Raw genomic sequence first — 25846 nt, 5'->3', positions numbered from 1 at the left:
TTACCTCGGTAATGTTAGACTTAGCTTCTGCGAACAAGCCTCGGCTAGTATCAGAGCACAGCTGCAGAGCGTGAGATAGGAGAGCTTGAGTCCAGTCCGAGGTCCTACACAGGTTGTGAGCCGAATCGAGCGCGAGGTTGAGCATTAATTTCGCCATTAGCTTCAGTACAGGTCAGGCGAGTAGGTGAAGAGGATTGTTCGTTGAAGCCAAGTCGTCGCGGTGAGTGAAAAATCCAAAGGGAAGCGAGCGAAAAAAATGCCCGTCTCTCTTTTTTCCCTCGTGAGTTCAGCCCTAGTCGACTGCGAAGTGTGTGAGTACCGATCCTATAACGTATACTATGCTGTCTGTACGCATGCTGACCCTGTACTCTCTCTTCCTCTGGCTCTCTTTCTACTCTTCTTCCCATCTCCTCCGCCCCGACTCTCCCAAATCAACTCGACACTACAACTCGCAACCGTGAATTCGATCTATCGTAGCCATATCTTCCCCTCGACTCTCTCCGCCAACTTAATCCACCCGTCTTTCAATCATGACTCACGAGGCTATTTGGTTCTCCCACCCCCGCAAGTACGGTAAGGGCTCCCGCGGCTGGTAAGTACCAACATTATCATCATACAGCATAGAATGAGCGCAAGAACAAGCGGGTTGGACGCGAGGGGAACTGGAAAGGTGCACGAATAATGAAATTTCATAAAAGGAGGATGGACCGCGACGGAAGAGCTATGAGGGTCAGATGTGAGGACAGAGGAACTGATGAGAGGTGTGTACGGTTTGAATTAGCCGAATCTGCCAGCACCAAGCTGGTTTGATCCGCAAGTACGGTAAGTTCACAAACTCTCTCTCCGTCTTCTCCTTTCGCTCCATTCGCATAGATCCTGACGAGTTGTGACTTGACAGGCATCAACATCTGCCGTCAATGCTTCCGTGAGCGTTCCGAGGCTATCGGTTTCACCAAGGTTCGTTTCCTCGTTTCTGGCTTCGATTTACCTTGCCCGTTGACGCCTATTCGTCCTCCTCATGCAGAACCGTTAAACGTCGAAACACTCCGTTTGCAATAAAATCGGTTTCTCCTCCTCTTCTCCCCCTCTCTCCGCCGATCTTTTCAGATTTCTCGACAGCTTTTCGATTCTCTTCCCTCAACCCTTCGCTCCGATTTCTTTTCTTTCATGCAACCTCTTTCTCTCTCTCGTTAACCTCTTATATCGCCTCAGTGGGTCTGCAAGATCAGGACGTTTCAGTTGGCAAGCGGATCGGGAAAAGCAGTGTACGGAGTAAACTTAGAGAAAGTCGGAAAAAGGGCGAAAGGAAAATCGAAAGGTTGAAAAGGAATCTGGAAGATCAAAAAAACCAAAAAGCCGAATGCTCCTCGGAATGGTTAGGAGAGCGAGAAGCAGCGAGAAGCATGGACAGGTTGGGTTTTCATTCGGGATTCTCAAGGTTTCGTTTTCCCGTTTTCTCTTTCTTTTCCCATCCTCCCTTTCCCCTCCCCATTGCTTCGAATGCTCCGGCGACTAATCTCTCCAGCGCGTCCAAGACCCATCAAGACCCGGCGAATCGACATACGACTGATTGCAGAGCGCGAAAACGAAAGTCCCATCTTTTTCCTCCTTTACCTTCTCCCCCTCCTTCCCTTTGCCTTCCCCCCTCCTTCCCTCCCTTTCCCTCCCCTCGTCTTCCTTTCTCCCCTTCCCTTTCCTGTTCCATCACAGTTACAAAAACCAACCCAAACCCAGCGAGGACTTTAAGCCGTTGTACAGTTATCCACTACTTCGGACTCACTCTAACCTCGCGAGATTTCTTCACCCTCGCCCCTCTTTCGTGTTTGGTTCGAAGTTGATTCGTCAAAGATGAGTTGATTGAAATTGAGTCCCTCTCCGATCTATTCCGTTTTCCGCTTTGCATCGTACACTGAGAGCGCCTTGTCAACAACAGTCTTGGCAGCCAGGCGCAGTAGTGCATCCGCCCGAGTCTTCGAGCCGATCGAGCTGCTGACTTGCAGTCGCGCTGAATTCTGTCAAAGCGCAAACGCGCAGCAATTCGAATTTCGCACGCCATAGCTCGCTTTCTCCACCTCACTCGACCCCTTAGACTCGTTTCGCTCGCATCGTGTATCTTCCGGCGGGACCGGAGCGAATGTCGACTTCGATCACGCTATTCAACGTCTAGCTTTGTCACCCTCACGACGCTTACTTTCAAGCGAGACCGGAAACTCGTTCTCTCTCTTTCTCTCCTCCACTTCGTAACTCCCTCGACACACACTCAATATGCCTTCCATCGCTACTTCGATTCCTGCGACTCAACCCAACGTTTCCGATCTCAAGCAACGCTCGAACGGTTCCGCTCCCTCCTCTTCGTCCTTCCTCGTCGAACCTCTCAAACCTTCCGGAGCTCTCAAAGCTTACCCTCACTCGCCCTTGACGACCGCTCTTGGAGAAGAGTTCGCTAGGGAGGTAAGGTTGAAGGAGATTTTGGCGTTGCCGAAAGAACAAGGGGATGAGGTTTTGAGCGATTTGGCGATTTTAGGTAAAGCTCTTCTCCCTCTTCGATCTGCCCTCGTTGTGAGCGCGGCTGATATCCTTCGTCGTCGTCAGTATCGTGGAGAGGTGTCGTGTTCTTCAAGGATCAAAACGATCTCGTTCCCGAAGACCTCGGAAACCTCGCTCTTCGACTCGGTGAACTCGCTGGAAACCCCAAAGAAGCCTCTCTTCATATGTCCGTCTCCTAGCCACCTCTTATCTCTCTCAGTCCTAGCTGGTCACTGATGAGACGTGTCGTCGCTCGCTGGTACAGTCACCCAACTCAAGAACTGACGGAATCGGGTCTTCCACTTGGGAAAATCTCTTCGAACCCGGACAAGGAAGGACGTCAAATCTCGTTCGCGGATAGAGGGTTCACTTCAAAAGGTTGGCATTCGGATGTTTCGTTTGAACCGTACCCTTCTCTCTTTACGATTTTGAAAATGGTGAGCTTCCGACAAACTTGTTTCGTTCGCTTGGACTTCGATACTGACTCAATCTCTTCAAATAGCACACTCTTCCTAAGAGTGGTGGAGAGTGAGTCGTCAACGCCTCGACATTCTCTCAAAAGACGAAAGCACTGACCTTTCTCGCTTCTCCTCTCGCAGCACTCTCTGGCAATCCAACTACCACACATATTCCTCGCTCTCACCTCGCTATCAAAAGTTCCTCGAAGGTCTCACGGGTCACAACGACGCCTATCGATTCCGCCAACAAGCTCGCGAGAACAACTACAAACTTCGTACTGAACCTCGAGGACACCCTGCGAACAGTGGAGACGAGTTCCGCGCGGATCATCCGATCGTCAGGACGAATCAGGTCACGGGACAAAAGGCGATTTATGCGAATCCGACTTTCACGACGAGGATCAACGAGTTGGCGGAGGACGAATCGAGGAGTGTGTTGGATTATTTGTTCAGACTTCAAGCTGAGTCGCATGGCGAGTTTCGCTCTGTTTCTCACGAGGCGATTGAGTCAGAGCTGACGGAGTACGTGCGCATGAACAGAGGCTCACATCAAGTACAAATGGTCGCCTCACGATCTCGCTTTGTGGTCGAATTCCGCCGTGAACCATCTCGCAACTTGGGACTTTGTCGGTCCTCGAGAAGGTGACAGGGCTGTCGTCGTAGGAGAGAAACCGTACTATGATGAGAACAGTACTACTTGGGATGGACGAGTCGAGATTGAAGGGTTGTAAATTTTTGAACTTGGATCTATTCGTTTGAGTTTTGTGAATAAGAATCAGTACCGGGATCGAGCTGTCCGACGTTGCGAGCGACTGAGCAAGAGAAAGCGCGAGTGACGACCAGTCGCTTGAGCCTTGAGAACTCAGCAGAGAGAGTCAAGGACGATAAAGAACGATTTTCAGTGCAGATTGCTATCAGTTTCCAGACTATAGGATACAAGAAGAGGAAATTGTTGCTTGAAGGGTTTAGACATCGTCAGTAGCTACATCACCAAGTCCGTCACCTTCGTGAGTTCGTATCGAGCCTTTCCAGCTCTTTCCTTTCACTTTCTTGTTTCCGAGCGACTGTCAGAAGACATCAAACTTCAGCACATGGTAGCTGATGTCAGAAGAAAGGAGCGACTGACCTTGTAGTAAGCTCTCATTGCTGCTTTATCCATTCCGGCCTCTTCCTCTTCTTCCTGTTCTTGAGCCCATTTCAATTCTCGTTCCTCCTTCATCGTCAAACCATTCTCATCGACGTCGGCTTCTTTCGATTCGAGGTCGTCCCTCCTCATGATGTTTGCGAATCGTTCCGCCCAATCTTCCTTCGCATCGCTTGGATGCCATTTCGGTAATCCGTTTGATTCCGCATAAGTCGCTTTACGATCTTCGGGTGAAGTCCAAGTGAGGGATTGTAGTAGTAGGTACCAAGTATAGTCTGAACGAGCGAGCATTGAGTCAAAGGAGAGTATCGGGAGAGCGGGGAAGAGAACTAACTGAGAGTTTGACTACGCCTCCATCTCTTGCAGACCAATCCACAAGCCAACAGATCTGGTGCCATCAACTCTCCGAAGATCCTTCCATTGACTTCTCCCGGGAAGCGATTGATCGGGTCGAAAGGGTTCTTGTTCTGTTCCGCTTTCTGTTTCTCCTTCGTCTTGTCCCTGCGAGGTTTCCCTGCTCCTCCTCCTTTTCTACCGGATCGACTAGGCGAGGATGAACGAGATCCGGCGGGAGTAGAACCGACGGAACTCGAGGGGGAAGAGGGAGCCGGAGTTGCGACGTCAATTAGAGGTTCGTCTTCGAGTTTGAGATGTTCGAGAGCAGGTGGAGATCCAGCTGTAACGGTACGAGAGCGAGAGGTCGCTCGTTTCAGCGCATCGTGGAGGAGGTCGTGAGGGGGCGACATGATTCGAGCCGGGCGTCGAAAGACTTTTCGTGGTCAGAGGAAGGCGTGGCAGTCGGACGAGGCCTATGTGTATGTGCTGAACTGCGGCTTGTAGCGGCGGTGTCGAAGTATAGTTGCGGTGGGCGAGAGGTGAGAAAGAAGAGGGGAAAAGTCCTACGTCACATGTTCGTTCGCGAATTTCGCGGGACAAACGTTTCGCTTCTCTTCTTCGACAGCTGCACCTCACTTCCTCGAGTACTTCCACCTGTTCGTCACGGACGACAAACACTCCATTCCGGCAACTCGGCGACTTGGCCGTACAGCACGGCGGAACAAGCAGAGCTCGGCCAGAATGCTTGGATGAAAAACTAAGTTCTCTTTTTCCTGCAAATGCCATTTGTCAGGCTCCAACCTCAAAATACGGGAGGAGTGCTTCTTCTCTTGCTCTGGCAGTGTCTGTTGTTCTTGGAGCCGGCTAAAGGACAGACATAGTACTGTACAGCTTCACGTTCTTCCTCTCTCTCTCTCATTCTTCTCTCGCTACCTCTCGCATTCCAGTCCCGACCGTCCTCTCTCTATCTCTCTCAGCTGATCAGTCTCCGACGTCTACCAGCGCTATCTTCCCGGTTCTCTCTTCCCTTACACCAACCTCAGCTTCTTTCGACGATGCCATTCATCCAACTTCCGGACGAGCCCTCTGTCGAAATCTTCTACGACTTCTATGAACCGTTCGACAACCATAAACGGACAGCACTCTTCTTACCTCCAGCCGTGTCGTGCTCTGCTCTCGTGATGCAGTATGTTTTGCCAAAGCTTCCGGAAGTCACTCGGAGTTTCAATTGTTTGTCGATTGATCTGAGAGGGTGAGTTTTGAACCTCCCTTTCCCTCTTTCTATGTGGATTGTGTGCTGACGGAGCTGGGGCACGGGGAACAGCCACGGAAGAACACAGAGCCCGCCGAGGAAAGGAAATGATTGTTTCGTCCTCGCGACTGATATCGCTTTCCTTCTCGTAAGCCTCAGTCTCTCTCACTCATAATCGCATCAAGTTGGCTGATATAACCTTTTCACAGAACGCTCTGCAAGTCCCCTCAGTCCATGTCATCGCAAACGCCTACGTCGCAGTTCCCACCGCATTCGCCTTCGCTCTCCTCTTTCCCTCCTCTGTTCTCTCCCTCTCTATTCTCGGTGTCGCTCCTCTACACTCACCGCCCTCGCAACTCGATGTCGTGATGGAGTTACTCGAAGGTTGGTCGCAAGGAGAAGACGAAGATTGGCATTTCGACAGCATGACCGCTATGCTCGATTTAGCGTTTTCGGCGAGTCTGAAGGATTATAGGAATGAGCAGAGGGAGTTGTTCGATTGGTTGGCGAATATGTGGTTCAGGGTGAGTTGGAACTGTTCTCTCGTCGGTGTTGAGCTGGGTTCAGGAGACTGACTCGTTTGGTGCTTGTAGCGAATTGGACCTCATCGAGCTCTAAATTGCTTCGAAGTCACTGCTCCGATCTTACTCGTAAGGTTACTCGTCTACTCCTGCGCAAATTATGGCCACTGACAGCTGAATGCCTGAAACTTTTGACAGAGCGCCGGAATCAAACCCGAAGAACTAGCTTCTATCACCTGCCCAGTTCTGCTCGTACAAGGAACAGATGACTTGATGAAGGGACTCCCTGTAGCGGAGGAGATTCGGGATAACTTGACGGGATCGAAGGAAGTTTCGCTAGAGATTGTCGAAGGTGAGTCACCTCTCATCTCTGCCGCATCTCAGGACGCTCCAGTCCTGAATCAAATCGTACTGTTGGCGTACCAGGCGGTGTCTGCTATGTCGGGATCGCAAATTTAGACGAAACCGCTCCGATCCTCACGAAATTCCTAGTATCCCATCTCTCCCTCACCTCGGAATCAACCTCGATAGCATTCCCCGCTCCCCCGACATCTCACTCCCCGGAAAAGCATGCGCCTCTCACCTCATCCGCCTACTCTCGCTTCGATTCCTCCAGCCCTATTTGCGAAGAAATGTGGCAGCGATGCAACGAGCTCGAAGGGAAGGCATTCGTTACATTTGCGGAACGAGAACCCGAAGCGTGGGAAGTCGGCGGAAGGTTGAAAGATATCCGTCGGGCGAAATGGAGGTGAGTCGCTTTTCTCACTTTTTGCTCCTCTTTCGAAGTTCAGATTCTCAGAGCTCGAAACTGACGCGAACGATTGAGGTAGGTTCTCCCAAAGACACGAATACGAACGAGCGACGACTTCTCGACGAGGCAGTGTGCCTCAAATGATCCGATCTGAAGGAGAAACGACTGTCGTAACGTTCGAGGAGATCTCTACACCTCTCGAGGACGACAAACCCAACGGATTCGATCGTCGAGGAGATGGTGACAGAATGGAGAGAATGTGGGATATCGCGTTCAAAAGCGCAGAGGAAAGCTCAGTGAAGTTTCGGATGGATACGTGGAGTTGGGAAACGACGACGGGGTCGAATTGAGACGTTCGTTAGGGATCGAAGAGCTTGGATCTGTAGCACTAGTAGCATTAGGTTTTATCGATTCTCATTTGTTGTTATTTTTTGTTTTTCGCAACCTTGTCATCTTAGGGCCTTATCTTCTCAGCCTCCGAGGCTGTCGTGAGACTCCAGATTCGTTCCGAAGTGCGGCAGGTGCGAGCTCTCCTGGTTTCTCCCCCGAGGCCTCGAGTATGTCGACGTCGTTTTCTCATTTGTTGCGACTGCTATCCTCAATCCTCGTCCATCGCTATTCCTTTCGCTTTCCTTTCCTCAACCTTCTTCTTCATTGTCGCCTTCGCCTCGTCTATCCTTCCCTTCAATTGTCCCTGTTTCGCCATCTCGACCAGAACTGCATGAACCTATTCTCTCACAAATCCCAATGAAAGTTCAGCTCCATCGTCTCGAAGAAGACAACTCGAACGAGGATAAGAGGACAGGCGTACCAATCCAATATAATTATGTCTCCTCAACGTATTCTCCGTCTCCCAGTCCCTAACCCTCGCTTCGATATCCCCAATCCTTTCGCTCAAATCGCTGATTTTCACCGCTTCGTCGTCTGTTCGTTCGTCAGAGGACTTTGATTCGATAGAAGAGAGTTGGGCGCGCAGGGAAGAGAGACGGGAAGTGAGGGCGAGGAGATTGAACATTACTTCGCCGGGAGGGTACGAGGCAATTCGACGTTCGAGAACTCTGCGGAATGACGGTGTTAATTATTACAACACGCATAGTGGACAGAGGAAGGAGGGGCAGGGCTCACTCTCGAGCTAGATCAGTCCAATCGGATCCTTCGGGGATTTTTCCATGCGAAACGGGAGATTTCTTCAATCCATCCAATTCGAACCTATTCATAGTCGTACAGCAAAGAAGTCAGCTCCTGGTCAACAGCGAGGAATCAAATCGGTAGGACTTACAGTTGACCGTTGATAGGAACGTAAGAGATGAAATGGAAAGCGTCCCGGTCCGATTCAGATTGAGGTTGATTGTCTTCAAGATGGAATGGGTCACTACGAGCGAACGAATTGTGTACTGTCTTGGAGATGCGAGTGCGCAGACGAGTTCATTGGATGTAGGGGTCCTCAGAGGATAGGAGAGGGAAACGCACCTTCGCGGATCTTCTGCGAATTCGTAATGATTTCGCCTCGTGTTTGAGCGTCGAGACCTAGATATGTTCGCAGAGCACGGCATTATCAGACACGGGATCGGAATCCTGATATAATCAAACGAGCTCAGCGTACCGTATGAGAAACTGCTCAAGTTTTCCAATTCTTCTCCGTGTTCTACATGCGGTGCTCGAATGTTAAGAGTCGCGTTGAGGAGAGCGATACTCGCGCATGCATTGTTGATCACTTGGTGTCTATTGAGTGAGCACAACGCTGCATGAGAACATTTTGCGCAATTGAAAACTTCTCCAGTTCTGATTAAACGTAGCTCGAACTCACGCAAAGTAGGTTCCCTCCTCAGCTTCAACGAACGTTCCATCCATCTTGTCTGTAGCTCCTCCTACCCATTTGAACAGAAAGACCAGAGCATGAACTGGTTCGAGTTGCTTCAACAGTTCAGCGTCCAATCCCCATAGCTCTTCGACTTCAAGCCCCTTTACTCCGAGATCATGTAGTAGTCCAGTGAAGATACCGGGATCTGCAAGGGGACAGTGAGAGTAGCGAGGAGAGATGTTGAGGGAAAGAGACGTCAGCGTCTCCAGGGAAAGTGAGGGGAGGAAGAGAGGACTGACCAGATTCAGTCAAGGACCAGCCTGCAGAGTCTGACATCGTGGGAAAGTTTCGGGAAAGGGCGCAGTGAGGTGTTTTGGAGAACGTTTCGCAACTCTCCGCAATCTCCCTCTTCTTTCCTCTTACACTTTCTATCCTCAAACCTTTACCCAACCCAACTTAGGACAGCCAGTCAATATGCCCTCGACAGAAGCGAACCGCTGGTGAGTCTCCCCCCTCTCCTCCTCGGATCACATGCTCGATCTCTCATCACTTACTCCTCTCTTCCCTCTTTCTCTACTAGGAACGACCACTTGCTACTCAAGGTACATCTCTTCACCATCTACGCGTCATGCGCTCCTCTCTCATCCCCAAGGAGGGAGAACGAGAAACAATGACGAAATCGTGTTTCCCACGGCTCTCGGTTTGCCTTTGAGCTGACACTTATAACTGAGATAGGTCGTCAACGTCTTATCGTTCCTCTTCCTATTCTCGTCAAACCTCTATGGGTGAGTTCAGGGAGTCAGGATTAGGAGTGCGAGTCGCTGACTCGTGTCCTCCCTTTGAACTCGCAGGGGACTCTCGCCCAATGGAGCTGGACGTGAAACCGCCTTCACTCCTGCCTCTTACGTCTTCTGGACCTGGACCATCATGTGAGTCCTGTTCAGTCGCAATGACCCACTCGCAAAACCGTCGAATCTGATGATTTTCTCCCCGTAGCGATTTCCTCCTCCTTGGATACGTGATCTATCAATTCTTCGACAAGTCTCACGACGCTATCCACGGAGTAGGATACCGATTCGCTCTCACGGGAATCTTGAACTCGATCTTCGTTCACGTTTTCGTCACTCGCCATTTCATCGTCGCTTTCATTTTCGCCCTCCTTCTCGCTTCGACCGTCTCGACCGTCTACTACACTCTTGCGGCTCACTACCCTCCCAAGGGTCTCGGAGATGTTCTTTTCGTTCACCTGTGAGTCTTGAAAGTGACCAATTCCTCTCGAGTTTTCAATATTGATTTGGCTCCGTTTTGAATAGCCCCTTCTCGCTCTACCACGCCTGGTCGATTGTCATCGTCCTACTTTCTGCGTTCGCGCTCTTCACGCACGGAGGCCACCACGCCCACCCTTCCGTCTTGACCCGCATCCTCGTTTGCGTCGCTCTCGCCTTTTTGGCTGTCACGGCCTGGGGATACGCCTTCCGTTCGAGGAACGGTGATCTTGCTGGTGCGATCGTCCTCGCGTGGACCATGTATGGAATCTACGATTACCAAACGGACAAGACGATTCATTGGTTCGCTTTGGCCAGTTTTATCGTTTCCCTCGTTGCGATCGTTAAGGTGAGTCTGCTCTTTCCTCTTCTTCGTCGAGGTCAGTGTGCTGACGAAAAGTACGGGATGGGTACAGTCTCTCTACTTCACCTTTGTCGCTCGAGACGGATCGATCACCCTTGGATCCGACTCGGAACGTCAACCTCTCGTTCAATAAACTCCCTCAATTCCAGCTCCTTCCCCTCTCTCCTGCTCTCTCCGACAATAAGACAATCCCTCTCGACACGCTCCACTCACTCTCGAATCAAAACCCAAATATCATTGTTTCCCTGAATTCTCGCCTTTCCGATTTCTGATTTCTCAAGTAGTATCGTCTCCTCTTCCGTTTCCTGTAAGACTCTTTTCCTTTCCGTGAGTCTGTCGGTGGCGTTGAGCATACGACACAAAGGGACCAGCTGACTCGCGAGACATAGCTGTTTCTCGTACGAGACGATTCAATCTGTCCCGCCTCCTTTCCACGTTCCACGTTACACCTCGTTACAGCGTTCTCAGTCGAGATTTGCACAGCGTGAATGTCAATCAGCCCTTCGTGAGTGAGCCCAAGGTCTCTCAATTTTCTCATTCTGTTTAGATTCCGTTCGAGCGAAGAACTCTGTTCGCTCGGCTCGCTTCAAGCTTTATGGACGATGCTTGCGCTTGCCCCGAGCTTACGAGTGAATCTCGTTCGGTTCGACCAAGAGAGATCTCGTCACCAATCTGGGGAAACTCGAGAAGAAAACTTCGACCACCCTCAAAAAAAAAATCTGTCCCTCGCGAGGATCGGAGAGCAGAAGAGTGAGATTGAGTGGCTACGGTAGCTCGTCGTTTCCGGTTACTGTAATTAAGACGGATTCTGAAACGAACGGGATTTGAGAGAGTTTCTCCGAGCAGTCCGAAGCTTTTTTCTGAAGGCGAAAAAGTCGAAAAGGGGTTCGTGAAACGTCACTCAGAAGGAGAAATCTCTGTCCGTACTGGCGTTCCTTCTTTCCTCTCTCTTCTACCCACTCAAACTTTCACAACCTTGCACATAACTTCCCCTACACTAGCGACCGGATCGTCTAGCTCATTCTCACCAACTCCAAAAATGTCTGAATCCAACAAACCTACTCGCCCTGAAGCGGTTTCGACTGCCTCGACTGAATCGATCCATCTCCCTCCTTCCAACCTCGGTACTCCCAATGAATCCCCTGCCCCTAGTGGTGCCGCCTCTCCTCTCGGCTTCCACATCGCTTCTCTCCCTGGATCGCGCGCTCCCTCGCCCGAAGGCATTTCGACCCCGGGTTCTTCCCGACCTCCTTCTCCTCTATTGAAGGCGCTGAACAAACTCTCGATGACTTCGGAAAAGGACAGGCAAGAGAAAGAAGGAGAATCGAGTCTCGGCCGTCGTCCTTCGGTCACTGGAGGTTCCCTCTCGCGCAAGAACTCGCTCAAGACTCCCGTACCCCGACGAGGTAGTTCACCCGCGTTGGCTCCGTTCTTGGCCAAGTACGATCAATTCACGGGAAACGATACGGGAAGGGAAGAAAAAGTTTGTGTTATCGGTTCTGGTTCCTGGGGTACCGCTCTCGCGAGGCTCGCAGCTCAGAACGCTGCTGAACGTGAAGGGTGAATTTTATCACAAGTTCTCAGCCAAAATTGAATTGCGCTGACCATTCGGAGAGAATGCACAGATTCGATGAAGAAGTTCGTTTCTGGGTTCGCCAACGCGAGGTTCGTGGTTCTCCGCTTCTCCGTTCTCACAGACCCGTCCGTACTGACATTCTTGACGTTCGAACAGATTCCTGGAAAGGGTCTCCTCACGGATATCATCAACGAGACTCATGAGAACGCTCGTTACCTTCCCGAGATGGTTCTCCCCGAAAACCTCGTCGCCGTCCCTTCCCTTACCGAAGTCGTCAAAGGAGCTACCCTCATCGTCTTCTGCGTTCCCCATCAATTCCTTCCTCCCGTCATCAAGGAACTTTCGAAACCAGGAGTTTTAACCGAAGGAGCTCGAGCGATTTCCGCCATCAAAGGTATCGAAGTCGACACGAAGAACGCAGAGATTTACACCTACCCTTCGATCCTCGAGAAGAAACTCGGACTTCCTTGTTCGGCGCTCGGAGGTGCGAACATTGCCCTCGAAGTCGCAAATGAGGAATTCTGTGAAACGACGATTGGATGCCCTTCGCCGAGGGATTGCGCCCTTTGGGAGGCAGTCTTCTCGACTTCGACGTTCAGGGTTCACGCCGTCACCGATGTTGGTGAGTAACGAATTCGCTCAAATGGTCTTTCTCGCAAACTGACCTTCGTGTATTCCTTCCTTTCAGCCGGTGTTTCGCTCTCGGGAGCTTTGAAGAACATTGTCGCTCTAGGATGTGGATTCACCGATGGACTCGGAAAAGGTGGAAACACCAAGGTGAGTTCTCGCTGTTTTCAATTCTCGCTGGAGACCGTGGAAGCTCACGTTTTTTCTCTTCAGGCCGCTATTATCCGTATCGGTCTCCTCGAAATGTCTGCTTTCACCCTCGAGTTCTTCCCTTCTGCCAGCTCCTCGACTTTCAGTCATCACTCTGCCGGTGTTGCTGATGTGAGTCCCTCTCATTCTTTTCGTTCCTTTGTGAATTGAGACTGATTCTCTCCGTGCTTGTTCGCCCGATATAGCTCATCACAACTTCGTTCGGAGGACGAAACCGTAAATGCGCTGAAGCGTTCGTTACGAGTGGAAAATCGTTCGACGAGTTGGAGAAGGAATTGCTCAACGGTCAACGACTCCAAGGTGTCATCACGTAAGCTACCTCTTGTCATCGCGCAGTCACGATTCTCGAACTGACACTCGTTTGTGACGAACAGTGCCGAGGAAGTCTACACTTTCCTTGAGGCCCGAAACCGTCTTGAAGGATGTGAGTTTCACATTCGTTTTCCTTTCGATTCCAGTTTGTCTGATGCTGACCGCTCGTGTTCGAACGGCTAGACCCCTTATTCCACAAGATCTACCAAATCTGTCAACGCGAGATGTCGCCCGAAGCTCTCTTCGACGACCTCTAAACGACTCTCGCCTTTCTCACTTTGTTTGTCACAATTTTTTCTCCGAAGCATCCACGTCCCACTCGCATATATATTCCTTTCTTCGTTCTATCCCATCTCCATCCCCTCCTCTCTTTCTATTCCGCACTTGTATAAAGCCAATCCATCTTTTTATACCGACTCCTCTTGTTTTATAGACTTGCTCTCGATCCTTTTCTATCGTTTTTGCCTAAACTCTCTCGCAATGAAGCGCCAGTGACGCTGCAAAACCTCTCTCTTTCTAGAGTCGAGTCCGGGAACGCCGATTGCTCGAGTTAGCCAGTTCGAGGAAATTGCAGATTTTGCGATTTTCGGTTCATCTCCCTTTGCAGGACTCGAAATGAAGGATAGATCACTTGCCATGCGTTTCGTATTATCAGTACCGTTGCTAGCGAGACTTGAGGCGAGTTCGCTGGGTATTTGGGTGAGGGCATCGTGATGAGGCGAACGTACAATAAAGAGTGAGGCAGAACTTTGGCCGAATTTCGTGGGTTGCGAATCTCTACAACGAAAGCATCTCGCAAGAACCAGGCAGTCTGAGAGATGGAGCAATCATTGGACGAGAGCGAAGCCGCTGCAAGAAAATAATGACATTGAAAACTAGAAACGCCGAAAGTCAAAACTCGCAAAGTCCTTTCTTGCCGTTGCAACACTTTTATCAACAATCCATACACCAGAGCACCAGATAAGGATCTTCTCGAATCATAGGATCAATCGACTCTTTTCGAGGCCCTCCTAGTTTTTTAACCCCTGCATCGAGTCATTTCTATAATCTTCCGCTCTGAAACTCTCTAGACTTCGAAATCAGATGAATTAGCGGGCAAGCCGAGCACTCCGGAAGGAAATGAGACGACCACTCACGACGATCTGCTCTTCTTAATCTAGTCAGCCTCGCTTTCTTCCGTACCCTAATCCGAGTCGTCGCTATCGTCTTCCTCCTCCTCGCTAGATTCTGGCGGTTCTCGGCGCATGATTCCGTACACGTTGAACCTGTCGCCTCCTGCGAAGCCGGCGACTGGGCCAAGTGTGACATGAAACCAGTCGAGCTCCTTCCTGCTCAAACTTTCCTTCCTCCAGTCGATATCGATTACGTCGATAACCAGTCCGTGTTTTGCGGCGAGCGCGAGGGCGAATTCCAAAGGGTCTGTTCTGCCATTGAAGTACAGCTCTCCTACCGCTCGATTGTAACATTCGACAATTTGAAGGTGGAAAACTTGAACGAGCTGCGACAGGTTGCTTTCGACCGCGAGATTGAATCGTCGCGCTTTCTCCTCCATTTTGATAGCTTCAAGTACGTGTTCCGAGATGTCTTCATTCCAGGGAAGCTTCCAATCCGGCATGTCGGATAACTGAGTGACGCCGAGAGGGTCGCGGTAGTCGTCCCCTTCTGAGAAATCGAATCGTTCGCCTTTTTTGAGGTTGACATAGTTGATATAAAGCCATCGGAGGTGCGGGAGGCGATCCATGGAGAGACTCATGAAGAGCGTGTCGAGATTAGGTCGTTGCCCGTAAAACCCAAGGTCAAGAGAGACAAGATTCGGCATGTTGGCGAGATGGCATTGTGTGGATTCGGAGTGGAAGGGAGAGTCGAGGTACAGATACCGGAGCTTCGGAAATCGTGGAAGTTGATGGTCAATTGATTCTTTAAGGTCTCGGAGGACGATACATGTTTTCAATCGGAGAGAAAGAAGTTCACAATCGAGAATGTCGGAGAATGGAAGGAAAGGGACCGATGTTGGGTATGTGATGTCGACATAGGTGGTGGCCGCAGATGGGAAGTATCGACGGAGTTTGTCGCGGATTCTGTCGAGGTGAGGTAAGGTATACTTAACGTGTATGGCAAGTTCAAGCACTTGACGAGCCGGGGTCCATGTTCGCTCGGCCTCCTCCTCCTCCTCTCCGTCTTCATCTGAGAAGTGGGAAAATTGGACAAGACGGAGTGTTGGGATCCCGCTCAGACAGTCAACGATCGAGGAGTCGAGCTCGGATAACCGAATTATGCGAAGTGAGGGCACAAGTCCTGGCTGAAGTAATGACCGAGGGACGCTTGCGCGGTTGGTTGCGAAAAATTCGATTTCGATGAGATTCGGCAGATGGCGTAAAAGCTGTTCGGCATAGATCATTACGTCCTCCCATCGCCGATCCTCCAACTCGAGGAAGAAGTTCTTGACGTATTGACCTCTGTCTGGTCGAGCATCGAGAATGGGAAGAAGCTTGGAGAGGTGTTGCGACGAATGAACGAAAATTTCTTCGGAGATTGCTCGCTCCTGCGAGGGTAATAGTGACTTCGATATCCCGCGAGGCGTCAGCCAGTACCAAGCTGCGATTTCGAAGATGTAGTCAAGGAGTTCGACGGGCAAGCGAGAGAGTCGGTCGACCTGAGCCTGTTTTCTCACGGAAGCGAGGTCAGCTTGAGGACACCCTTCACGCAGATTGCCGCGCTTACCTTCGTGGACCCCGTGAGACCTCGATTACCTTCCGTTCGTTCTCTTGAAGTCCGCTGATTGACCTAAGAGATGAAAGGGTGGGCGATGAGTTTCAGGCTCCGGCAAGCAATTCCTGAGAGCGGGGACCAGCCTACCGATGAAGACATCACCTGAGTTCTCACTCGCGACGATATGGATGCCGGTAATGAAGAGTCGGCAAGAGGCAGAAAGATTTTGATTCCGCCCGCGAAGCTAAGCTCGATTTCCCCTCTCTCTGACATGTTCTAGCAGACGACATCGATGTAGAGTACGCTCTAGAAGCGTTACAATAGCGAGCGGAGCCATGAATACAGAAAGAAAATCTTCGAAAAATCTATTCTCACAAGGAATTCGCAAGGATCTGGGCAGTTGCGGAGAACGAGGCAGAAGGAGGAGAAGAGTCCCTTTACCTCAGAAGGTACAGAGTACAAATTTTCATCCAGATCTACATAGGAACAACGGTGAAAGCCCAGAGAGACAAAGGACACGACGGAATAATAGGTAAGGAAAGAGAGAAAGAGATTCTATGACAAGTGAAGGACTTCCTCATCTTGACTTTGTGGTGGAGGACCAGGGTTTTGTACTGGGAAAGCTTGAGGAGTTTTGCCGGTACTTTGACTGAGAACGTTTTGAATTTCTTGTTGAGAGATTCCGCCAGCTTGACCTTGCTTCGCCCGTTGCCATAAGCCCATGACTTCGTTCATCATCTTTTGCATCTTTGCCTTTTCGTTGAACATCTCTTGCTTCTGTTGTTCCATCGCGCGACGTTCCATTTCGAGGAGAGATTCGAGTTCGTCGAAATGTTTCATCTTCAGATCGAGCTTACGAACTTGGGCATCCACGATCGAGGTGACGAGAGAATGTAGCGAAGCGTCCTCCTCGAGTGCGAGAGCGTGAGCCTTCGCGGCAGCGGAACCGAGAGCGACGAGGGCAGCTTTTTGTAAATTCGAGCGAGGTGAAGAAGTCGATTTGTCTTCCGGTTCTTCTCTCCCGTTAGGTTGGGCGCCGTTCGTTGTAGGTTCTGTCGATCCTCCTCCTCCCCCTGTAGATTGTTCGACTTCCATCGCGTCCTCCTTCGATTCCTCCTCCTTGTTTTCCACTTTCTTCCTCAAACTCTTTTCCAGTTGTTCGATTGCTTCTCCCGCTGCCTTCGCCGCGACCTTGGGATCGACAGCACTCGCGAGGAATGCCACGACACTCATGACGGGGTTATCCTCCTGATCTCCAATCGCCTTGAGATGTCTCAACGGTCCAACTTCGTTCCCCGCTCCTTCCAAGAACCTGTCCTCAATCGGCAGCTTCAAGAACCTAACGATACATTGTTCCTTTGTCCTCGTCCCGACATGATCCGAGATTTGATCCCAATCTTCGGCGAACATCTCTAGACCTTCCAATAAGAGGAGAGTTTCTTGATCGCTCCATGGGTTCGAGTCTGAATGAGAGTAGGCATCCCCTGCGTCGATTCGGACAAAGTCGCCAGAATGGAGAGATGAAGGGAATCGACCTTCGGAATAACAGGCGGGACAGAGAGCGATCGAACCGTGAGATTGGAGAGAAGTGTAGCGAACTGAAGTCGTGGTCGTACCGCAGGTGTAGCAGGGTTTCGGTTCGGGAACAGTAGGAGCAGAGGGGTCAGAGGAGGAAGCGGCGGCAGCTTGAGCGGCAAGGGAAGAAGCGGTTTCGGAAGAGAGTCGAGCGTCGGGAGCGCCAGGTCGAGAGGGATCCGTTTTGATGAGGTCGGTGCGGAGAGTCGCGGAAGGGTTAGAAGTAGGTTTTGTGCCGGGATGGAGAGGAGCTAGACCGCGAGGAGAATCGATGAGAATGCGGAAATGGCCAGTGAAGGGAGGACCAAGGGAAGAAGGTCGAGTGTCGGCGTCGATCTACAGCGAGAAATGCTGTCAGTATGACAACTTAGAGGATGGTCGTGTGCAGTATGTACTTGGTAGTTGATCAAACCCCATTGCTCGAGGAAAGCGTGAACTCTCATAATCGCACAAACGTCTCCCGCCAAATTCCTCCTACAGGCCGTCACGGTCAAATACTCTGAAGGATTGAGTCGATAGGTATGGATCATGAAATCGCGATAGTCCTTGTAGATTGTCGGAGTCTTTGAGCGGTTCTTGCCGTTGAAGAATTCGGGCAGGGATCTTCGTTCGATTGCGTGTAGAGACGCGAGGCTGAACCAGGTAGAGTAGGAAGGAATGATGACTGGATGGGTCTGAGTAGCGAGATATCGTCGCGCCGTGGTCATCCTCTTCGAGATTGTTGCCGGTTCATCATTAGCGAGTAGTCCTCCTCCTGCCGATTGATCCTTGACGGTAGACTGTTTAGCATCCTCGTTCTCTTGCTCTGCCCCTTGAAGAGTTCCATCTGTTCGTGGTCGCTTGTTTGGGTCGGATGAAGATGAAGCGACGGGAGGAGGAGGAACAAAGTCACCCGCGACTGACGGCGTGCCTTCGTACGATCGTTTGCGTGATGGCGAGTCTGGTGCTGCGCTCATATCGAGGTGAATTGAGAAGACGCGGTAGAGTTGGAGATCAAGATCAACAATATTCCCAAAACACGCGCGAGGGAGTTCCTCTTCTCACCAATTCGACCTCTTACTGCTGTGTCTATCGAGTGACACAGCGCCTCTGTATGAATTGGAAACAGATGGGAGCATCTCAGCCGCCGAGTCAGAGAACTCTCCCGAGCTTCAGGCGACTCTGGCGAAGTTTCAGAGTTCAGCGCTCCTCATCTGCCTGTAAGCCTGCAATCTGAACACCTGGGAAGCGCGATGAAGTCAGTCAGCCTCGATGGGATAAGCACGAGATGCGAAAGCGGCGAAATCTGAGCTTTTCTCATCCAGAATCCCGAGTGGTTCCGTACACTGTGGACCTCTGGAATCGCGGCGAGCGTGCGGCTATATGTGCTGCACCGGTGTTTTAGGTTACCTGAAGACCCTCCAAAGACTCTGCCCTCACGATTGGCCCTTTGACATCGATCTGGCGGTCGCAAAGGAGAAACGCATTGAGCTCAAGTTCGATATTTGCTTCGCTACTTGCAGCGGCGAGGCACGAGATCCGCTGGTCGGTATAGCTTGGGGATGCTTGATACTTTGTACAGTCGATTGAGAGCAAAGAAGTCGCTCTTATCGTTCAGCGAGACACGTCTGAATTGGAGAACGTGCATCGAACAGCCTTTCGTCGGTACAAGGCACCGCCAGATCCCTACTAGCAGCGTCAATAGGTCTCGCAGACCTCTTCGTTCTGCTCAGCGGCTTTACGTCGACCCAGCACGAAAAGATGGCCGCGAGAAGAAGCTGATGAGTAGTTTGACAAGGTGTCTATTTGCAGAAGTGTCTGTGGGTGGTATGACTAGGCCTCCGGGGCTCGGAGGAGAGGTACAGTGAATGGTCTATGTAGGGCAGGGTGATGAAGCGCAGTGTCCATCTAGTCAAGTGAAACAGGTCGATCCAAGGGATTACGACGAGTCATTCTAGAAGAGCAGACGGGTCGGCAAGAACTCTTTGCCTCTGGTCGCTTGTTCCGCGAATGAATCCTTGAAGACAGCGAGACCCGCCTACATCGGACACACACCAAAAACAGTCAATGAGCTGATGATAGCTCAAGACGCGGGAAGAGAACTTACGATAATACCGCACGCGGCCAGCGCGAGCGAGATGATCACCCAAAGTACTCCCCAGCATTGTGATGACCCTCCGTAACGCTTCGCGAAGACTGACGCATCGGATTCGTTGACTGTAAAGGATATTGAAGTCGCTCGTCAAAGACAGCTCTTGCGAACGAGAGAACGTGACTGACCTTTACGGAAGATGAGATCGTCTGATCACAGGGCAAGACAGAGTCAGCGACCATTCGCCACGGAGCAGTGAGGCAGTGGCGGAACATCGAGGAAGAAGAGTAAAGCTCACCGCAGATATCGAATGCCGAGTACAACGAGCTCATCACGCCAACGAAGAGGATATAGAACCTCAAGGCAGCTCCATGTGCGATGAACCAGAACGCGACAATAACACCGACAGCGAAAAGGATTGTGAGGATCGTCAACCAATCTTTCCTCGCCCACCAAAGGGTCAAAAGGAAGAAGACTCCGACGACGATCGAGGCGACTTTACTCGCAACGATATCGAAGCCGCAGAAGATAAGAGCTGCGCCGATGAGAGACTGTTGCGGGAGGAAGATTCAGCGAAAGAACGCTCGAGCGCAAGAAGGAAAGAGAGGATGTACCGAGCCAAGGTACCCTGCTGGTAGAGTGACGAATCCGATACCCTTTGACATCATTGTGCAACCTGAAGGTAAGCGAGAAAACGTTAGTCAACAGGCAGGCACAACGGCTGGAACCCAGCGAAGGGTCTTAGTCGGGACGAACCTCCTTCGTTCGGATCAAGCGAGATTGATTTGATCTTCGCCCCGGTACAAAGACCAGCCGCAGCATGACTGAACTCGTGAAATCCAACCTATCCAAAGAGCGTCAGTATCGGAAGCGAAAAATCGCAAGGACTTGGACTCGACTCACTGTCAACATTTTCCACGGCCACAGAACCCAGTGCACTACGGGGACGTTCCACAGAATCTGTTACGATCAATTCGAGTCAGCTCGAATAGAATAAAGAACACAACTGATGGAAGCTGACGGCAATCACCACGACATAACTTTTTCGAGGAGAAAGAATAACAAATCAGCTCGATCCACCAACAAAGACACGGGAAACAGAGGGTGACTTACGCTGCGATGACTCCTAGAGTCACACTCTGCGTATGATTCGGTTCGAGTGTAGTATCCCTCTTCGCTAAAGACCCCGAGATTTCCCTCACACCGCCTCCTCCGAAAGAGCTCCCTAATCTCGCGTATCCTGCTAACCCCGATACTGCAGCACGTTCCAACATCTTTTCATCACGCAGTGCCGCATCCTGCTTGTCGTCGGACGGTGCTAAGATCCCTTTCCCAAGATCGAGTGTTGATTGATCTGGAACGAGGTCGAAAGGCGAAGAGAGGTCGTACGTCTGGACTGCCGGCATTCAGTATCGAGGGACTGTCGTCGGACACGTGTGGGGCGATGAGGTGAGAAAGTGGAAGAAGGGAAGCGTGCTCAGTGAGTTTCTCACATTTCGCAGCTCCTGAAACTTCGCAGCTTCGCCGCCTCGAGCTAGTTGCTATGTCGTCTCACTCTCGCTCGCCACGACATTCGAAGAGCGGCAGGTAATACGAGAATGCCAAGATCAAAACGAAAGAACAGGGATATACTACTAAAAGTCGAAGACGGCGCAACGACAAGGGAACGAAAAGGGTAACTTTGCTACATGAAATGAGAAGACGACTGACCTGAGGGGGGGACTAAGGTGGGTGGATCAAGTTTTGTACAGAAGAGAAAGAGAAGATCGCTTAGATTTCCTCTTCGGAAATTTTGAAGGTCGAGCTAAACATCGCTTCGTCGGCGAGATGAGTTGCAACCGTGTCGTAAACGTGAAGAAGAAGATGTGGGAAACGAGCGGTGAAGTACGATAGGAAGCCTCCGGGTAAATCGCCGAGATTCTTGCGAACCGGTTCAGGGAGATCTTGATAGTGATGTTTCTGTATCGCTCGCCTCGGAGTCAGCTTCAACAGACACACGACACTGAAGACGAGGAAAGGACTCACCTTGTTTCGAAGAACTCGAAGCAGATCTCGCAAGCTCGAACCGTCGTATTTTCGATACTTGCCGAGGTTGTCGAGCAAGGTTCGATCGAGCGCTTTCGTCCAATCGTCTCCGAGAATCTCGGACGACTTGCGTTCGAGGGTGATCAATGTCGGGGTCGGAGGGTCTCGTTCCATGATCTCGAAGCGATCCGAGGCGTCGCAGATGAAGAGAAGACGTTTCTGAGCGTTCCAGAAGAAGGGGTGAAGGAGAACAGCTTCGGCTGTCGGTCTGCAACGACAGGTGACAAGGAGTCAGCACCGTAGAGCACACGACCGGAGGTGTTTTCGTGACTCACCGTTCTCGAGGATCGCTCGCGACCATCCTTAGAATCAGATCCTGCACCTCGACCGCTTCTTCCCCTAACCCATCTAGCCGCTCGACGCTCGCCTTCCCCTGCAAGATGTTCATCTCCCTCTCGTATCGACCTCCGAACGGATGCTCCCCTTTCGTGAGAACGTAATAAAAGATACAGCCGAGCGAAAAGATGTCGATTGAACGAGTCAACCTCATACTCGGATCGGTTGAAGTTCCGTTCGAGCTGGCGGCGAGAGTGTTCGTTGATCCTCCAGACCCAACACTGAGCGAGGGGGTCATCGCCCCCGTGTTCGCTGTTTCGTTCGGGTCGACCAAACCTCGTAGAACTTCGGGCGCTCGATATCCGAAAGAACCTGCGGCGTGGTTGACGGTCTGTTGGAACGAAGATTCGTCGACGTCAAGTTTCTTGCAGAGTCCAAAATCGGAAATGAGCATCCTTAGTCCTCCTCCTCTTTTCGCAGTCGAGACGAGAATGTTTTGAGGTTTGATATCTCGATGAACGATCTTGAGGTTGTGGAGATGCCGCAGTCCCGACGCGATTTGCTTCAGGGCTTTCTTCGGGTCGAGAAGGGGGACGAGTTCGGAGAAGGAAGAAGGTTGATCGATGAGGTCGAAGAGGGAAGCTGGACAAAGTTCGAGCGCGATGTACAAGAACGTGTCGCGTTGTTCTTTGCAGAAGTAACGAATGACATGAGGATGATCGTCGGATTCTTGTAGCAGGTTGACCTCGGAAGTTGCGATCGTGACGAAATCTTTCAACAGTCGCTTGACCGCGACTGCTCGACCCTGGAACTCTCCTCGAAGAACCACGGTACCGTGAGATCCATAACCTGAGGATAGAGTGCTCGTCAGCGACTTTTGCACGCAAGAGAAGAGTATCGTTTGGACTCACCGAGAATCGTTTCGCTAACAGACAACCCGCCGACCATGAGAGGATCGACAGCGTCTTTTTCAACGATCGCCAACTCTTCCAAGTCTTTCTCTCCATTCGGTAGATCATCATCGAGACTACCTTCCTTCGACATCGCTTGTCCCGCTTTCTTCTTTCCCTTGCCTCCTCTTCTTCGTCGATTCTTCTTCCGCGGTGACGTTAAATCCGCGGCAGCTTGGGTATCGCTGTCACCGTCGTCGTCTGGCGGAGGTGAAACAATCGTCGAAACGCTTAGTATTGGAGGCGAGTCGTCGAGGAGAGGAGATGAGGTAGAGGAAGGGGAGGAACTGGTCTCGGCTGGAGGAGCAACAACGAGAGACGAGTTCTCCTGCGACAGTGAGTCGAGGGGAATCGGAGGAAGATCGGGAGGAGCCGACGTTGATGGTCGCAGAGGGGCAGAATCGACGTCAGGAGCGAATGCGGAAGGAGGAAGAGGTGGAAGAGCTTTCAAAGGGGAGACAGTTGGGGGAATCGAAGGTGGGAAGGGTAGGCTGAGGGAGGAAGATCGAGTGCGTTGTCGGAGTCGAGGAGGAGAAACGGGAGTGAAGGCGAGAGAAGTCGGAGTTGGAGGGGTCGAGGGTGAACGACGACGAAGACCAGTGGTTGCGGCGAAATCTTCGAGTTGACTCGCGAGAGCCGTTGAAGAGAACGATTTCTTCGGAGGCAAGGCTGGTTCTCGCTCGTCGGAGGTCGCTTCGGCGCTGAGGAGAGTCGGCGCACCTTGCTGTTGAGGAGTTGCCTTTTTCCTCCTCCTCCTTCGGTTACGATTGCCCTCTTCCTTAGCGTTAACCTTTCCGAAGAAGTTGTTTTTGCCTTTCGTCCAAAACCAGGCAGCTAAGGCGAGAACGAGAAGCCCGAAGGTGAGACTACTCGTTTGTCGGTGCTCGCCCAGCTCACGGACTACCGATGACTTCATGCTTGCGAGCAGAGTCGAAGAACCGGGGAAGTGAGGAGATCGTCGACTCGGTGAGGGTTCGATCGAAGGGTGCGAGTCTTTCGAAGGTGAACCAGGACCAGCCTCGATGAGGAGAGGTTCAGACGTTACAGGAGCTGGGTCGAGGGTCGAATCAAGGTGAATCGGTGAAGGAGGAGGAGGATTTCGAAGCCGATGTCGTCCGACGAGATCGAGGCGGTCCGAACTTGAGCGTTTCGGAATCGGAGGCGTCTCGTCTTGACTGTCATCGAGTCCCGATCCAAGTCCTTCGTCACCAGTTCCTCCTGCTACTTCTGCCAATCTTGCGAAGGGGACGAGCGGGAATCTGTCCCGACTCATCGCGAAGAGTTCTCCTTGAGCCGTGAGATCCGTCGATGGGGAAACTTGTCCGATGAAGGTCGCGGCAGGTTCTTGTTGCAACAGCGTGAAGTCGAGAGGGAGATCCGGGACGAGGAGAGGGTGAGGTTGTTCGAACATGACAGGGTGGATCTCCTCGTCTCCTGCGACTGACGAGGAAGACGTCGAAGTCGGAACGGCGATGTCGAATACACCGACGACAGGAGCTTCAAAGTCGATACTCCAATGAACTCCCGAACGACCGGCGCGGAAACAGACGAGTGAGCCGTCGTGCATCGGTTGAAGGTAGAGCGCGTCGGGAGTGCTGCTCCACGTCGCCTGTGTTGGGAAGTCGGCAGAAGAAGCGGAGGGAGAAGAAGGGAAAGTCGAGGACGAGTAGGTCGTGTAAGAAAGGGTCTGAAGAGGTGAAGAAGATTGCGATGAATAAATCGAGAGGTGGTACTCTGAAGCAACTGCAAGTGAGCTGAAGTATAGAGACACATTCAGAATACAGGAGACTCACCAGTTCGAGCCATGTAGAGTAAATCTTCCGGTCTTTTCGCGATATCTTCCTCACAGTCTTCCTCGAAGCGGTCTCCTTTCGTTCCTCCCGTCAACTCGTCTACCTCATCCCACTCACACCATCCTGCATTGCTGCCAAACACTCCGACCAATCTTCCAGTTTTGAGGTCAACTCCGACGAATTTCGTCTGTTTGCTCGCCGAGAACATTCGAGAATTGTCGCCTGGGAATCGGAACGGGGACAAGTTGACGAGTTCTGCCATCGAGAGAGGGAGTTTGTCGAGTCCGCCTGAGGTCCTCGAGTAGACGTAAATGTCTCCATCTCCCGCAGGTTCGATGATATAGGTTTCATCGTCCCTTCCCGAATTGTCTGCCTCGCCGCTTCCATCGGTCACCGGAGATAGTCCCGTCTCGTTAGATCGATCTGTCGCAGTCGAAGCATTCGTTGCTCTACGGCGACTGACGCTCTTCACGAGAGGTCCACCGATTGATTCCCCCGCTCGGGACCTCCGTTTCCTTTCTTCCTTTGACCCTCTTCCGATTCCGCCGAGTGCTACTCCTCCGTCATCATGAAGAGTCCATACCCATTGTCCGGTATCCCTTTTGAGCGCATGAACTTGACCGTCGACTGTGACTGCGAGAACGAGCGGAGAAAGCGAGAAGGAGGAGGAAGAAGGTTGGTCGACGGGTTCGGGCTCTTGTTCGGGCGTCTTGCTTGGTGGAGCGTTGAACTTGAACTGTCGTATCGAATCGGGGAGTCGAGAACGAGTTGCCGAAGAGGGGGATTGAGAGTTTCGGCGAAGATGAGGAGGGAGACTCTCTGGAGGAGGTGCAGGAGCTCTTCGGGATAGCTCGACCCCTCGAGGTTGCGCGAAAGCTCCTTTGCTGCCGAGTAAATGAACGAGGAGGAGGATCAGGATGAGCGGGAACGATCTCTTCTTTGTTGAGCCTTGGAAGTTGCACCGATTAACGAGGGGGACCGACGGGTTGCTGGCCATTCTGGCGCAAGGGGGGGGGGTAGAAGGGGAAAGCTTTGCTCTGATGGGTTGTTCTCTATTGTCTGAGGTCGGTGAGGGTGAGGTGAGAGTTGGGTGAAAAGGAAGCTCTCGAAAAGTCGGAAGAGATCATGTCTCATGCTATTCTCGAGCAGACCACAAGGTGTATAGTCTCGTCAGATATCTTCGAGCAGGACAGCATGGACCGCGGATCGTCTTGCGAAAAAGAAAGATTCTGAGACACTGGCAG

At 51.5% G+C, this 25846-nt stretch overlaps 10 protein-coding genes across 10 annotated transcripts; 4 read left to right on the top strand and 6 right to left on the bottom strand.

Moving 5' to 3' along the window:
* Positions 1-2265: 2265 nt before the first annotated feature.
* On the top strand, positions 2266-3715 carry JCM6883_006782 (TauD/TfdA dioxygenase family protein; the record flags this gene model as incomplete). Its single annotated transcript, XM_076629803.1, has 6 exons — positions 2266-2524; positions 2593-2713; positions 2792-2963; positions 3029-3054; positions 3126-3457; positions 3525-3715. The coding sequence occupies 6 exons, from the start codon at positions 2266-2268 to the stop codon at positions 3713-3715; spliced, it is 1101 nt and encodes a 366-aa protein (XP_076490430.1).
* A 234-nt stretch (positions 3716-3949) lies between these two features.
* JCM6883_006781 (uncharacterized protein) lies at positions 3950-4874 on the bottom strand (the record flags this gene model as incomplete). The annotated part of the gene is made up of 3 exons (XM_076629802.1): positions 3950-4048; positions 4111-4403; positions 4463-4874. 3 exons carry the CDS (start codon positions 4872-4874, stop codon positions 3950-3952), a joined length of 804 nt encoding a protein of 267 aa, XP_076490429.1.
* A 645-nt stretch (positions 4875-5519) lies between these two features.
* JCM6883_006780 (alpha/beta fold hydrolase) lies at positions 5520-7338 on the top strand (the record flags this gene model as incomplete). The annotated part of the gene is made up of 7 exons (XM_076629801.1): positions 5520-5716; positions 5789-5864; positions 5926-6240; positions 6310-6366; positions 6436-6589; positions 6664-6985; positions 7068-7338. The coding sequence occupies 7 exons, from the start codon at positions 5520-5522 to the stop codon at positions 7336-7338; spliced, it is 1392 nt and encodes a 463-aa protein (XP_076490428.1).
* Positions 7339-7586: 248 nt separating this feature from the next.
* Positions 7587-9125, bottom strand: JCM6883_006779 (ubiquitin carboxyl-terminal hydrolase; the record flags this gene model as incomplete). Its single annotated transcript, XM_076629800.1, has 8 exons — positions 7587-7715; positions 7800-8046; positions 8114-8197; positions 8268-8382; positions 8459-8515; positions 8592-8710; positions 8796-8994; positions 9089-9125. 8 exons carry the CDS (start codon positions 9123-9125, stop codon positions 7587-7589), a joined length of 987 nt encoding a protein of 328 aa, XP_076490427.1.
* Positions 9126-9263: 138 nt separating this feature from the next.
* JCM6883_006778 (uncharacterized protein) lies at positions 9264-10551 on the top strand (the record flags this gene model as incomplete). Its single annotated transcript, XM_076629799.1, has 7 exons — positions 9264-9289; positions 9370-9391; positions 9525-9574; positions 9641-9718; positions 9786-10037; positions 10103-10403; positions 10471-10551. The coding sequence occupies 7 exons, from the start codon at positions 9264-9266 to the stop codon at positions 10549-10551; spliced, it is 810 nt and encodes a 269-aa protein (XP_076490426.1).
* Positions 10552-11457: 906 nt separating this feature from the next.
* On the top strand, positions 11458-13400 carry JCM6883_006777 (uncharacterized protein; the record flags this gene model as incomplete). Its single annotated transcript, XM_076629798.1, has 8 exons — positions 11458-11978; positions 12044-12083; positions 12151-12616; positions 12683-12771; positions 12835-12942; positions 13017-13141; positions 13206-13255; positions 13327-13400. The coding sequence occupies 8 exons, from the start codon at positions 11458-11460 to the stop codon at positions 13398-13400; spliced, it is 1473 nt and encodes a 490-aa protein (XP_076490425.1).
* Positions 13401-14326: 926 nt separating this feature from the next.
* Positions 14327-14962, bottom strand: JCM6883_006776 (uncharacterized protein; the record flags this gene model as incomplete). Its single annotated transcript, XM_076629797.1, has 1 exon — positions 14327-14962. The coding sequence occupies one exon, from the start codon at positions 14960-14962 to the stop codon at positions 14327-14329; it is 636 nt and encodes a 211-aa protein (XP_076490424.1).
* A 1445-nt stretch (positions 14963-16407) lies between these two features.
* Positions 16408-18383, bottom strand: JCM6883_006775 (uncharacterized protein; the record flags this gene model as incomplete). The annotated part of the gene is made up of 2 exons (XM_076629796.1): positions 16408-17763; positions 17823-18383. The coding sequence occupies 2 exons, from the start codon at positions 18381-18383 to the stop codon at positions 16408-16410; spliced, it is 1917 nt and encodes a 638-aa protein (XP_076490423.1).
* A 977-nt stretch (positions 18384-19360) lies between these two features.
* On the bottom strand, positions 19361-20904 carry JCM6883_006774 (M50 family metallopeptidase; the record flags this gene model as incomplete). Its single annotated transcript, XM_076629795.1, has 9 exons — positions 19361-19444; positions 19514-19623; positions 19687-19707; positions 19797-20049; positions 20113-20174; positions 20255-20342; positions 20402-20458; positions 20529-20538; positions 20612-20904. The coding sequence occupies 9 exons, from the start codon at positions 20902-20904 to the stop codon at positions 19361-19363; spliced, it is 978 nt and encodes a 325-aa protein (XP_076490422.1).
* A 364-nt stretch (positions 20905-21268) lies between these two features.
* Positions 21269-25599, bottom strand: IRE1 (bifunctional endoribonuclease/protein kinase IRE1; the record flags this gene model as incomplete). The annotated part of the gene is made up of 6 exons (XM_076629794.1): positions 21269-21457; positions 21524-21791; positions 21859-22708; positions 22771-23643; positions 23707-24543; positions 24603-25599. The coding sequence occupies 6 exons, from the start codon at positions 25597-25599 to the stop codon at positions 21269-21271; spliced, it is 4014 nt and encodes a 1337-aa protein (XP_076490421.1).
* Between the last annotated feature and the right edge of the window lie 247 nt (positions 25600-25846).

This window comes from Sporobolomyces salmoneus, assembly GCF_050403485.1.
Source record: "Sporobolomyces salmoneus JCM6883 DNA, S_salmoneus_JCM6883_v1_ctg6, whole genome shotgun sequence".
In the NCBI taxonomy this organism is placed as follows: domain Eukaryota; kingdom Fungi; phylum Basidiomycota; class Microbotryomycetes; order Sporidiobolales; family Sporidiobolaceae; genus Sporobolomyces; species Sporobolomyces salmoneus.
This window is presented reverse-complemented; position numbering and strand designations above follow the sequence as displayed.